The sequence below is a fragment of the Ochotona curzoniae genome, unplaced genomic scaffold, assembly GCF_017591425.1.
Source record: "Ochotona curzoniae isolate NIBS_2020 unplaced genomic scaffold, NIBS_Ocur_1.0 contig_4501, whole genome shotgun sequence".
Taxonomy (NCBI): Eukaryota; Metazoa; Chordata; class Mammalia; order Lagomorpha; family Ochotonidae; genus Ochotona; species Ochotona curzoniae.
This window is the reverse complement of record NW_024466307.1, coordinates 7,390,704-7,405,235: the sequence shown is the minus strand read 5'-3', so window position 1 is coordinate 7,405,235 and position 14,532 is coordinate 7,390,704. Positions and strand designations below refer to the sequence as shown.

The window sequence follows — 14,532 nt, the reverse complement described above, 5'->3', positions numbered from 1 at the left end:
GCTTTTCCTTTTCTGTGTGAAAGAGGACATTCTCCCACCCGCAGGATGTGAGGAAGGTCTCCCACGACCTTTACTGACCTCCAGAGAACAGGAGCCCAAATCACTCCAACCTTTATGAAACCGAGGTTTCCCTACAGTGTCAGTCACTTGAAAGAAAACACCTTTCATTCCCTATGTGCACTTATTCCAGTCCCTATTTTCTACCAAATGTTAGCACAGGTCTATTTCTCAAAACAATCCAATCCCCCAACTAAAGATGCAAACCTCTAAGAAATGCATTCAATTATGTCACATGAATGTCTACAGAGAAAACAATTCTAAGTAACTGAAGAATTACAGTTTTAGGTGAGACAAAGATGAAAGGAATGAGATAGATGGGAACATGAGTTCAGGCACTCAAAGGGTAACATGATGAAAAAGCTCTGTAAGTACTTTGCTTCTAGGGGGAAATATCCCAAGTATTCTCTTCATATATGCAAGAAAGCATGTGGGTTAAATGCCAATACATGTTTACATATGAATCACAAAATCCTTCATTTTTTCAAGACTCTTTCTGCTAATGACTTTTCTCATTGAATTTCTCATTTTCTGTTCCTATTTATTTTGATTAAATGCTACATTTAAGCCCCATGATCTTCTTGATATGCAAAGTCATGTATTAACTTGAAAACACAAATGTCCTAAATTTTTTAGGTGGTAAAATCTATGCAAAGTATTTAACTTCAGTAGGTTCACACCAGAAAGGATGTGACAGTGACTTGGTCATTTTTAGCTGGGGAACTGAAGTATAGGGGGAAAAAAAACTTCATTAAATTGCTTATATAATTGAAAAGGTCAATAAACTAAAGTATGTCAAGGATCTATAAATTTTAAGTGTCAGTAAAGGGTTAGTAGTGTTATCTATTTAAACTAGTTAAAACTAAATTGGTGCATCATAAATGACCTTGAAAAGCTGCTTACCACGTTTCCGAATAGTTGGAAGAAAGAATTCCACGTCCCCATCACCACTACCACTGCCATCAACCCTAAAGCGTTCGGCTACTTGGTAAAGAGACACAACCCACACAACACACACAACACACATTGACACAAGAAAATGGAGAGTTCTTAGAAAAACAAAGAAAGTCAAGTAATCTTCAACCAATGACACATTCTTCCCTAGAATTCCTACCTAAAGGATTATTCATACCAGTAACAAGTTATCGTTTATCAAAAACTCACAGTTCAGGAAATACTTTTGGCAAACTAATTGATCTGTTTCATTTACACCAATTTTATTGCTAAATTTTCATTAGTTATAGCAGTGCAAGTTGCCTCCTAACACTTGAAACATTTATAAACTATTTTGTGTTTATAAAATTACCATGATTATAAAGTCAACACCATCATTAATGTCTCTCCATCTCCATATTCAAATTTACTCCTTTCAAACCTAATAAAAGTCGTGATGAAATGGGCCCTAAACAAAGAGTCTAAAAATTCTGCTTGGCCCCATCCATGAGAGATGTTGGCTGTGAAACCTTCAGGGGCCACTGGATCTGTTGACTTCTCAATTTACTCACCTATAAAAGGATTGATACCTTATACAGAGCTGTGTGAACATAACAGGGAAAAGTTGAGGATAAGAAACAAAGAACCTTGGCAGTCTATACTATAAAGACAAAGCAGTTGTAACAAGGGATCTTACATCCTTAGTATGTCAACTATCTTCAAAGGCAGGATGGCAGCAGGGATGGCAATGGAGAAAGGAAAGAAAAGCAAGATCTAATGGTGCTTCTAACAATATCCTTGAATATTAAGCTGCATTCAGATCGTCTCTGCTCCTGTTTTATCCTTGCAAAGAGCAATTTACAGAACCCAGCACCTGAAGTCATCTGAGAATCTTAAAAGGCAAAATGGATTTCCAACAACTATCCAGCAGAGTGTTTTTCTCCTGTCTTATTCACAAGTAAAAGATGTGAATTTCAGTAACAATTGAGTCTAGTTCCAGCAGTATGAAACACCTACCCATGCTGTGGCTAGCGCACTTCACCCCTTAAGACATCGAAGATTAGTTTCATATATTTCTTTTTAAAGTTTCATGATAGAGTTCAGGGATTTCTCCTACCTTTTCCATTCCCCTTATCACCCCACACAGTTTTCCCCTATATCATAATAGTATAGTCCATCATACACTTTCACACGTTGTGCACAGTCCCTAGGCACTAGTTCCTTAGTTTGGGCCTGTGTCTTCATTCTTTCTTTTTGTCACAGCTCTCTGGCACTTTTTGCTAAGAAACTAAGAAAATCATAAATATTCATTTGAACACCAATTATCTTACATTGCTCTGCTCAGTGTCTCAAACATCTGATATCTATTTATAAATTGATCTAAGACAATGGTCACTAGCATTTCTTGTTATGCTTTTAGTCACAGGTGATACAAGGGGCAGCTTGTGTGGAGTACATAGTAATTGTCAAGTTAATAACATACTTACACCTGCCACACCAACAAGATGGGCATGCAGTGCACTGACTGCTCTCTGCATTCCAAGCTGTGGTTTGGGCTGTTCGTGTTCCTGTTCCCAACCATTGGTTTTATCTTCCCTAAATTTTTCAACTCTGCATACTCACCCCAAAGTCCCACATTAAACAGACACATTTGATACAGCCATTCTAGCCCATCTTTCCCTTTGGAGGACTTAATGATAATGATATAATACTACTAGGGTTTATAATGTAGAGACTAAGGAATTCCTTAACAGCTCTTACTTTCTTACACTTCTAAAGGTAAGAGTCAATATCACATATATTCATTTGTTGGCATGGTGTCAGAAGTGGTCACATGTATTCTATTATTACTTCCTGAGCATTTGATTATCAAGCACCTTAAGTCTGCAAAAAAAAAAAAAACGTTACTACCCCTACATGGGCTAACTAATATTTTTTAATATGGGTGATTTTTCCCAATAAATGGATTTTGAGTCCAAAAATGTTTGCTGATTGATACTTTCTGAATATCAGAACAGAGGATATGGTTTTGTTAACCGGTTTTTGTTGACAGCTGTCTCAAAATAAGTTATCTAGAAGGACTTTTCATTTGCTTTATACAATTAGCTCTAATAGAGCTACTATAAGAGTTGGAAAAGCAAGGAAAGAACTTTAAGGGCATCCATTTGACATCACAATTTGATTTAATGTAATTCAGTATTTGATTCGAAAAAGCGTACCTGTTAGAAAAAGGTCCATGAGCAATGAATGGGGCAGTGCAGGTGACATTCACAAAAAATAATGCTACTTAGAACTAAGCAATCCTCATAGAAGTGTAAAAAATGAAATTATAAATTGAATATTAATTTATAAAAGGCTTTAAACTATGCAAATTTTTTTGGCCAAAAAAAAAAAGACTAAGAAATTGTCTAGCATTAATCTAAAAAAATGAACTATCAGGCTTTCTCCAAGAGCCACTGACTCATCCTTTGAAAGAGAAACTAGTATGGTTAATTCACAGAGTACATCATCAACGTGGGAAGAGGTCATTCTTACCTCCTCCCTCCAAGTTTAACAACTCAACTTTAAAAGACTTTTCCAATTCGGGAACAGAATTGTCAGTGATGTTGACACAAATGTACTTGTATCTTTCTCCAGGCTGAAATTCTAGCATACCAGTAACACTCTGAAATACAAATCAAAGATGTGTCCATTAGAATGGTACTGTTTGTCAGTCTGCAAAATCGTATGGTTTCCATGCCTCAGGTTGCTTGAAACAGCAGAAGCAAAAATGAAAAGTGACAAAATGTCACTGAAAATAGTGGATAATTCACAACATAAATTCTAAGTAAGCATTTTAAAGCTAGAAAACAGATTTTTTTTTGTTTGTTCATCCAAACAGTAGTCAAGGAAAAACGAACCCTCATATTTGACATCCATCAATTCCTAAAGATTTCAGTGATGACAGCAATTTCCTTAAGCAAATACATTTAAAACAACTGAGAAACCAATAGCATTTTCATTCCCAGAATCTCTAAGCAATATTTCCTATTAGTCCATCAGGCATCATCCTCCCTCGATTACAATCAGTTATCTACTGTAACATACATCTCCCTCCAGAAAAGTGGTCAAAGCAGTTATCTAAAAATCAGAATTAACAAGCTTTTTCTCCCGTTGTTTTATGCAAGTTTTTCCCTCAAGTTAGAAATATCAAAACTATAAAATTTAGTTCTATAAGTGTTTGCCTGTAAGAACAATATTTCACCTTGTATAACTACCAAGAGATATTAAAGGTAAGTTGAGGGAACCAAGTACCAGTTCACTTGATCAGTATTTGCCAAACCTGTGCCAGCTTAAGTATCATTTCAGTTGTGCCGGCTTAAAAATCAAATTACTTTTTTTTCTTTAACTCCAGGGAGAACATTCTAGATGTGATATCAACTATATAATGAAAAAATAATTCAAACAGAACCCTAGCCATTCTACTTTCAGAAACATGTCTTGGTTCTGTGTTTCATGGTATCACACACTCCCATTATTCTCGCCGCCTTTCTAGCTTATGCTTGTCAAATTTTCAGTTTTGACATTTTACTTATGATTACCAAAAACCACACATCAGACTCTACAGAACTTCTGTCCAGAAAGGGCTAATACACCCTAGACTTATAATACTATATATGTGCTCTCCACTTCCAAATTTGTATCTCCCACCTTTAGTATCCAGATGTACACTGCACATTTTGAAATTTCTACCACTTCCGCCAGTGTAAAATTCAAGATCTTCCTTTGCAACTATGCCTTATCCAATGCTCTGCACAGCACTAGAATGTACGGTAGCATGTTGCCTACACCAGACACCAAAAAGTCCTTGTGAATACCCCTTCTACTTTATTATGTTCACTACACAATCCTCAAGTGTATCTTAATTCCTGATTATTTGAGCTTACCTACTTATTTTATTCACATAGTCTTCATATCTTAGCCTAAGACACTTGCTCTACAGATCAGTCATTCCCAGGATTGTACCTTCTAATGCATTTTCCACTGTTCAGCCTAGGGAGCGTCTAGAAATGTTTTAATACCTTTTGATTGATTAAAGAACACAGAAAAAGCTCAGAATACAGCATGACTCCTAAGATGCTGACCAGTCCAGTCCCTGTCTACCTCATCCTCCGATAGCACATCCAGTGGTCCACATTCCAAAGGCACTCGTGGTACCTGTGCTCTTGGCTGCCTGGGGACTTCCCCTCACACTCTTACCCATCTCCAGCAGCTGCCTTGCCTTCATTTACTTTTCTCCTTCAACTTCAGAAGCAGGCATAAAGCCAGCAAAGCCATCCTCCACTACCCAGAGAAAACCCTTGGCCACCTGTGCTTTTAAGCAGTGCTCTGCTCTTCCTCCAAAGCTGGGAGGCAGTCCGGAGGGTGGGAATCACCAGGAAGTTGGCTCAGGAGAATAAGAGCAAGGATGTGTGAAATACAGTGGTCTCCTCTTCAGGACATGACCTCTCTGCCTCTCCTTGTACCTGGAACACTCATAGGAGCCCTCCCCCCCTCCCCCCCACACACACACTCTTCTTACAGACCAGGGAAGAATGCAAAATGAGACAGAATAAAGGAAACAGACAAGCAAATGGCAGTGTTCCAACTGACACAGTGCCTCTGACAGCTCTCAGCAAAGTGTTAAGAGTAGATGTTTTATCAAGATTGGCAACTCCCAAGTTACAAGCTACAGACCTTCAATGGGAAGACTCAAGTGTTTAAGAGACTGCAAAGGTAACACCAAGGCAAGATGTGAAGTCACAAATGTGGCATATCAACAGCATTAAAGACAGTGTCAGTGTAAATAAAAACACGCCTTATCCAACGAAGAGGGTGGGAAAGAAAGAGCTGGAAAAACTTGGCTAACTAGATGATTAAATTGAACTCAAGCAGCCAAGATTTTTAAGGATTGAGAAGACAAGTGTATGCAATTACTAACCACTACCACTGAGTGGTTATTTCAGGCAGAAGAGGAAAAAGATAAGATTCATAGGAAAACAAAAATTCAAACAAATGTATAGGACAGCCTTCTTGGGAAGCACAGCTGAGGGAACAAGCATCTCTTCAATGTTTTACGTGAGTAGTGTTGGTGAGAACAAGCATCATGGGGTACTGTATGCATCGCCCCCCCAACCCAAGAACCACATGCATACAAGACACAGCATTGCCATCTAACTTCAGGGTGACCCTGTCCAGCATGAGCCATCCCTACAGATAAGGTAACTGGGATACAGGAAAAATAGGTAAGCCTCCCCAGACCACACATCATCCATGAGAACCCAAGTCTGCCCAGTCCCAAATTCCTGACCCTTTTGTGACTATGCTGAAGTACTACACTCCTTGTCATACAGAAAAGTGAGAGCTACAATAGGACATGAGCATACATTTCACTTCAATTGCCATTCTGCTTATTGAATGAACCTTCGATATAATACATTTAAAAAGTATCAATTTCAAGTACATCCGACAAAATTCTGTAAGATTCAAACAAGAGGAAGGAAGCCTTGGCTCAAGTCCAAGACACAAGCGAAATCAGTACGGTAGCTACTTAAATCTCAGTATTCAAAGAGCCAAGGCACCTTAGTAAGCAGAGACTTAAAAAGGCCAGAAAGTCAGCAGTGCTACTTGACGCTCCATCCTCCAGAAGGACTGTGCTTGTTCGACCAGGGCAGGAACAGATTCAAAAGGTGGCGAAGGGTTGGGGAGGCTCACCTGGTAATCCCCAGGACTGGATGCTGTCTCAGACACAGTCCTGAATTCCACAGACACAGTCCCCAGGAGGCCTTGTGCCCGGACGACCAGTAGTCTGACCTGCCCATCCTCCTCTTGCACAGTGACATGTGGTACACTGGTGGCAGGCAGGCTCCTGGCATCCTCAGGACGAGGTGGCTGCCCAGTGGAGAACTGCAGCAGGCCTGCAGGGACACAGCGCATGGAAAACCATTTCTGATTGCCAGTGAACTTCTTAGGCATCTAAGCAATCTTACACAATCATTTCTATCACCAGGAAAAATGATTTTTTTATTTGAAATATATCTGGGGGCGGGAATACCATATAACGAGTTCACTGCCACAAATGTCTGCAAGCACCAGGGCTGGAGCAGGCCAAAGTTAGGGAACCCGAGACCAGTTTCCCTCAATTGCGTTGCATTGCAGGTCTCCAACTCGAGTGTTAGAGACCCAACCACTTGCACAATCACCACTACCAGGAACCAGAAGCAGCATTTCATGACTCAAGCACTCTGAAATGGGATGAAGGTATTAAAAGAACCACTTTTCTTACAATGTTTTTATTTCTGTGTATTTCAGGTGGACAGAGAAAAAGAGATCAAATACTCCCCAAATACCCTAGTAACAAAGAATGGGTCTAGCCAAAGCCAATACCCAGAACTCCATCCCTTACCTCATTTGGTGGAAGGGACCCACAAGCCTCAACTACCACATGTTGAACCCCAGGATACGACAAGCTGGATCAGAAGTAGAGCATCTGGGACTTGAACCAGCACTCAGATATGGGTTTGTAGGCCCTTAAGTTGCATTTTAACCCACTGAGCCATAAAACCTATGCAAATACCTCCCCCATCAAATTTCCATGAACTTTATACAGAAAATATTTTGGGATGGATTTGAGCATAACACTTCTCACACAAAATGTCTATATGGTCTGGCAATGTTACAATTTAGAATGACATTCTTTGTCTTTTTTATAGATTGTGTATTTCTCAAAAATCTGATTCTATAAACAAGACTCACATCTGCATACAGTATCACATCACTTAAAAACCTGTTGCATTTAAATTATCAATAAAAGGAGTACTGATATTTTCAAATGCATATTCAAGTTTTTTCCCTCATGTATAACCAGTCTAATTCCTGCTCTAACTTACAGCAGAACTGAAGTTAGAACCTCGTCAACATTTGTAACAATTCTTCCTAGAATTTAACTGTGGAACAAGACTTGATTCTTAGGTTTCCTCTTTCCCCCTTCAAGTGATGCTTTTGGTTTATTCTCGGGCAAGAAACACCATTTCAACACAGAAAATATCCTTTACAGGGGAACCATGCTGGTTCACCAACTATGGAAACTGATTTTTCAACATTCCATAAAAATATGAATGTGATAACTTCTTCACTTTGCGTCTTAGTAAAATACGAACTAAATATTTCAAATGTGAACATAACCATCCTTTTTAAATTACAGAAACATTATGGCCACAAATAATCACAAACGGTTTTATCTCAGACTCCTGCAAAGCTTCCAAACATGGACCACTGAATCTCAGAAATCTATCACTTTACTTCCTGTCATGGGCACTTGCTCAGCAAGCAGCAGCATAGAAGCTGAGGAGCTCAGAAGTTCAGGGTTCTGAGTTTAACTCAGCATTTACACAAAGTCACTGAATAGGCTTTTTAAGACACCAAGCACCCTTGGGGGGAGAGGAGTAGGTTACCGTATGGCTGGTCACTGGCCTTGACCATGACATCCGTAGTCTCCGTTTCGGGATCAATACTGGCACCACTGGTGGGAGTTGAACCCACTGTTCCATCTCCCGGAATTGCAGAAATCAGAGTCACACGAAAATACTCATTCAGCTCAGGAGTGTCATCATCGAGAACATGTATATTCAGGACCTGGAAATGTTAACACGCAGAGGCATCAGGCAGTGGGAGGGCACCAATGATGCCAGAGAGAAACTAAACAGCCTGTAGGAAGAGCCAGAAGAGAGGCTGCTAGGCTGCAGACCTCTAGAACATATCAGGAAATGTAAAAGCTCATTGTCTAGTTCGTTCAGCTGCCACTATACATATGTATGGAAACGCTACATTGTGCCTCCTGAAAATGTTCTACAACTACATGTTTGAAATAATTGAATAAAAAAGCTCAATATTTCAAGTTACTATCTAACATGATGTGAACAGATTTGAACATTACATACACATACACAGATAAAGATCTTAGATTAATTCCTTAAGCAATAATGGATGCTGCTATTATCTAAATGGCTGTGTTATAGCAGCCTACCCCCAACTCCTGCTCCCACAAATCCCTATGGCGACAGTCAGCCTCAAAGATGAACCTTACTCTGTTAGCCCTACCTTCAGACCAGAGAAGGTCTCCCCAAGAGGCCACTGAACTTATCTGGACAATAAGACGCTGAACTTTATGCTAGGCATGTGTTTGCAAGCAATGAATCTCAACTGAACTTGAACTATGGTTATGCAACAAGGTGGAGGAATCCACCATGGGGGGAGGGGTATGGGAGGGGTGGGGGGAATCCCCAGCGCCTATAAAACTGCACCACATAATACAATGTAAACAATAAAATTTAAAAAAAGAAAAAAAAAAACAGATTAGGAGACAGGGACTTTGGGAGATAATCAGATCTTCAAAGTGGGGCCCTCCTGAACGGCATTACTGCACTTGGAAGGAAGCCTGAGGCAAGCATGCGTGCAGCAATGTGGGTAAAATACCCCTTGGACAATTAGACTAGTTCACAGGCCCAGCACTTGCTTTCAAGTCTAGTTTCCTACTGCCAGGATGCAGTGGTGACAGCTGACTCCATTGGGAAATTTGGGCCACATCCTGACTCCCAGCTGCATCCGGGTCCAGCTCTGGCAACTACAGGGAATGTACCAGTGAATGGCACATCCTTCTGTGTATGCATGCATGGGCCTGCCTTTTAAATACAATACATAAAAAAATCATTTAAATGGGGCAGGCCTTATTTCTACTCCAAAACATGTTAGGACATAGTAAAAAGACATATCTATAAAACAGAAAACACTGACTCCACAAACATGGATTCACTGTGAATACTTTGATGTCAGACTGCCTACTCAATGCAACTGTGAGCAATAGCTTTATCGTGCTCATAAATTACCCGGTCTAAGGTATTGCATTTAAGCAATTTGCAAGACTAAGGCAAGTAGTAACCAGTCACATCTTGTAAAAGTATTCTACTCACGTCACATGATATTTAATCTATATAATATACACTCATGTACCAAAGACAGCCGTATTATCAGCCTCATAGTAGAGATTCCCTAACACGATATAATGGGGGAGAGGGGGCAAGAAAGGGCAGCACACACACATCCAAAGCCTGTTCAGGAAAGCCCAACATGCCCAGTCTTGGGATTTTACAAGGAAGATTTACAACAAATCTTAGCACTCCGGAATTTACTACCAACTCAAAAAAACATTAAGTACTAACAACCCACTCACATTCTACAAAAGCTCAGTCAAAATTTTAACTGAAAAGCAACCCCCCTTCCTTTAATACAGCTACTTAGGACATTTCAAGCCAAAGCCATTGACCAGGTACAAGGACAGGAAGGGGGATGGCAGGCAGAGGCATGTACTCACACTACGGCCTGAGAAGGTCAGCCTGGTGAGCAGCCAGGACAGACTGGAGATCACCATAAACATGGATCTCCTTCCCAGCAAGAATGAGCATCTACTGAAAAACCCTAAGTGGGGGACTGACAAAACACAAGTTCTGATTCAGAGCAAGGACAACAGCAAAACAGACAAAGCAGAGCAAGGAGAGAAGCAAGAGGATAGGATAGGAGGTAACCACAAGACACTATGGAATTTTGAACCATCACTGGGAGTAAAAGATTAAGGGCAAAGGTAGATTTCAGGTTTCTCTGATGACAGCAGGTGCAGGCTGGAGGCTCCCGTAGCCTGCAGAGAGAGGGACAGAAGAGGTGTCCCGATTACTTCCAGAAAGAAGGCGAGACCCACCCGTAACCAACTCAGAACCCAAATGCAGGCTCCAAACACTGGCCACTGGACCCAAAAGCACCTGGAGAGCTCTTCATAGCTGATGTGGCTGTTCTAGAGATTTCACAAGTCAGAGGTTGAATGTGATCTGTGACATTTTGTTTCCTCTTCCTCCAATCAATATGTGGTTGTTCTTTAGTTGGAAGTATTTAAACTTGAATATTTTGAACTTTCAGTTAACCTTTAGATTTCTAAAAAATTTTCTATAAGGTTGTTGATTATTGTTTGCAAGTCTTAACTTGCTACATTTCCCTAGTAATTTACAAGCTACTGGCATTTCTTAAGAGAATCTTTTTAAATGCTTACTTTATTTGAAAGGCAAAGGCAAGAGATTTCATTTCCTTGTTTGTGAACTACCTGTTAAGCATAATGCAGTTTAATCCAAAGTCCTTATTTAAAAATCTTTTTCTGAATAGAAAAAAATTACTGCATTTCTCCAAATGTAAAGCAAATACAATGAGGTTATAATTTTGAGCTGTCTATTGTCCGACAGGAAGTATACCATTAAGAGCCTGTTTTGCTTTGCGTCGATAGCAGAAAGTTCACTTAAACACCTGCAAGCTGTGTCACATACATTGATATTAAAGAACAGATAAAATTCTAACACACCTCACTCAAAATACTCGATTGTTCTTTGTGTAAATTTTAAAAATGTCTTCTACCATGATACAGATCTAAACTCCCAAATATTGTACGTTGCCTAAATAGCCAGATGCCATGAAGCAATTCTATTGCAAACTCTTCAGGAAAAGCTTTTCAGGAAGCTTTTCATGACACCAAGGTGGCCAGGTTTACCTCCGATCTCTGCCAAGGATGGAATGTGATGGTTCCACTGGCATTGGCGAAATCGTCCACAAGGTAAGCCACGCCATTGGCTTCGATCTGCGAGATGGTGTAAGACACATACACGTAGCCCAGTGCTCCCCTAGTGCGCTCGACCACACAGGAAACCGTGGATCCCTCCTCTGCCACCTGAAACAGAGCAGCAGTCGTGTGTAAGTGAACACCGATCGACGGCAGGGATAAAACCACGATGAACGCAAAATCCTTCCAGCTGAGTTTCACAGGTTTCTACCTTTTGAAAGAGATTTAACAGTCTGTGTACATTTGCTCAGGTTTGGGGCTGTTAAGGTACATTTCAATTATTTATCCTTGCAAGTCAGAAAGTAATGATCATCTTGTGTACATACAACACTTTCATCAACATCTGCTTTGTGCCCAGCTCATGGCACGTAGAGTTCATGGTGATGCAGATCACTTTGAAAAGAAACGGCACAGTCTTTGTCTGCATTCAACTAACAGGGTCCACTGTGGACTGCTTAGGCTTGGTCTGTGTGGCCTGCCGTTTATTCAGCAGCAACAAGCTGTTCAGCAAGTGCTAGTCAGGAAGAGCTCACACTGAAAACCATGGCTAACCTCCCCCTAGCATCACTCTTGCTGGCCACATGGTGAGGGAGAAGAGCCTGGCTGACAGGCAGCAGAGCCTCAGTGGACCTGTTGCCTATCCAGGTCCTACTCAATGCTGCCTCCCTGTGGTGGATTCACATTCCTCTTTCTCCCAAGTATTGCCCTGTCCCCCAAGTACTATGCCCACCAGTTAGCACAGTCCCTGGTTCAGGCCATTCTTTCCTCTACCTCACAGATAAAGTCAACTGGAATGTTGCCAGCTGTGCCCAGGGCTTCTCAGACGCCCCGGACCAGGGCAGGGGGAAGCAGTAGCCCATCCCCTGCCAGTACCCCAGATCAAACAGGGAAATCTGCAAAGAGCAAGCTTGAAATTTCCCTCCTCTAATCATGGCGTGAAACCCAAGACTTGCTGACAAAGAGCTCAGTTTACCAGACGTCCATTTGGAAAAGTCTATTAAGAGTCCAAAAGATGGAAACTAACAATGGTTCCAGAACTTTAAAGACAGAACAGATTGTACATCATAAGTTTATTAGTCATCAATATACAAGAGGTAATTAAGCCATATGCGAATGTTTATGGTTGTACCGTTTATGGTTAAAAGGGACAGAAAGCCCACTATCTGTATCCAAGGCAAGTATGTGCAGATGGATTCAGAACAGATCAAACTTTCTGTAAAAGTTTATGAATTAATACTTTAAAAGCTAAATTCAGCGAAGTCCCATCTTGGGAAGAACCTTCAAACATCAAGCATCTTGGAGACCATCTTGGATGCTTTCAACGAAAATCCACCTTGAATACGGATTTGTGGAGGAAAGAGGCAAAACCTGAGGTCTACTATAAAAATTGAGACCAAAATGATAAGATAGACTGGTTAAACCATGAGGCCACAGTGCCAATGTCTACAACACCAGCACCCCATTGTGACCACTAGTTTGAGTCCCACCTACTCTTCCAACCCAGCTTCCTGACAATGCAACTGGAAAAAAAATTGATGAAAAATGTGAACACTTGATACCATCAACAAAGGGTCTTTAGGATACCTCTACCACCTCCAACGTTCAGAGGTTCTGACATGGAGCAGTCATTCAGCCCAGTAGCTGTGACTTTGGGTCCCACACAACCATGTTTGGGTTCAAGTTCTGCCTCAGGCACCTGACTCCAGCTCCCTGCCAATTCATTCGTTCCTTCAAATAATGCAACATTTAAAAGGCTTGCTAACTTATTTGGACAATCTTAGCTAAGTCATGTGGATTTTCCAAATGTGTTAGCATACTCATTATACAGAATCACACTGCTTAATAACGCTACCAATTTTATCTGAAAGGTTTCTACACGCCAAGAAACAGCTGAGCTCAGTTTGGCAGATAAAAATGCTTCCAAATTTAGATTGTCACTTGAAAGATTAAATTTTTTACCCAAACAAAAAATCAACTACGTTTTCTCTTGAAGTCAGAGCTTCCTTTATTCATCTTCATTAAATGCCTGCCAACTACCCAAATCCAACTGATGGCAAGTTGTCAGTTCGGCATTTAACAAAAAATGGCACTTTAATAAGAGCAACTAAGCTCCCCGCTAATGGCCTAGAACAAGAGCAGGGAGTGGATCAAGTCCTTAGGTCACTGCACCCATGTGGGAGATCCAGAAGAAGCTCCTTGTTTGGACTGTCCCAGCTCCAGGCATTGTGGTCATTTGGGGAGTGAACCAGCAGAAGGAAGATCTCTGTAACTCTGCCTTTTAAGTAAAAATAAAAGATAAAACATTGGGAAAAAAAAAAAACTAGAGTTGATGGTATTAAAGATACAAGGGCAAAGACAATGATAGAAATCAATACTGAGGTTCAAATTCCCTTATTTTAGGACCACCAAAAAAAAATCTAATAGTTTAATATTCCATCAATACTGGTAACTGCTTAAGTCCTCAGGCAGACATTTGATGAGATTCTGTCTTAGCTTTAGTTACTCGGTGGGGACAGTAAATGTTTCTAATGAAGGAACTCCGAGTACCAGTTATCCAAAATTCTGAAGTGTTTCATTTGGAAACATTTGCACAAGCATCAACTGGGGAGGATATCCAAATTTAAATGTTTCATACACCCCATATGCTTGGCTTAGATGTGATTTCATGTATTTTTGGAATGTTTGTTCATTCATACTGTGGTCATTTACACCCACAGTAGGTCAATAATCAAGTCAGATTTGGGTAGGAACATCCTGTGCCATGGCTTAGTAATCTCGTATCCCATATCCCAGTGTCTCATTTGAGTCCTAGCTGCTCTGCTCTTGTTTCATCTTGCAAGCACACCCTCAGCCCTGGGGTAAGAGGGCAG

General features: G+C 40.6%; 1 protein-coding gene across 1 annotated transcript in view; it reads right to left on the bottom strand.

The window, feature by feature from the left end:
- ADGRV1 (adhesion G protein-coupled receptor V1) overlaps positions 1-14,532 on the bottom strand; it is a 366,107-nt gene that overhangs the window by 303,220 nt on the left and 48,355 nt on the right. Inside the window, exons 22-26 of the mRNA XM_040985862.1 lie at positions 11,594-11,770; positions 8,463-8,643; positions 6,724-6,926; positions 3,526-3,655; positions 961-1,041 (exon numbers count right to left, since the gene is read on the bottom strand). Coding sequence (XP_040841796.1) covers positions 961-1,041; positions 3,526-3,655; positions 6,724-6,926; positions 8,463-8,643; positions 11,594-11,770 — 772 coding nt within the window. The remainder of the gene's footprint in view (positions 1-960; positions 1,042-3,525; positions 3,656-6,723; positions 6,927-8,462; positions 8,644-11,593; positions 11,771-14,532) is intronic.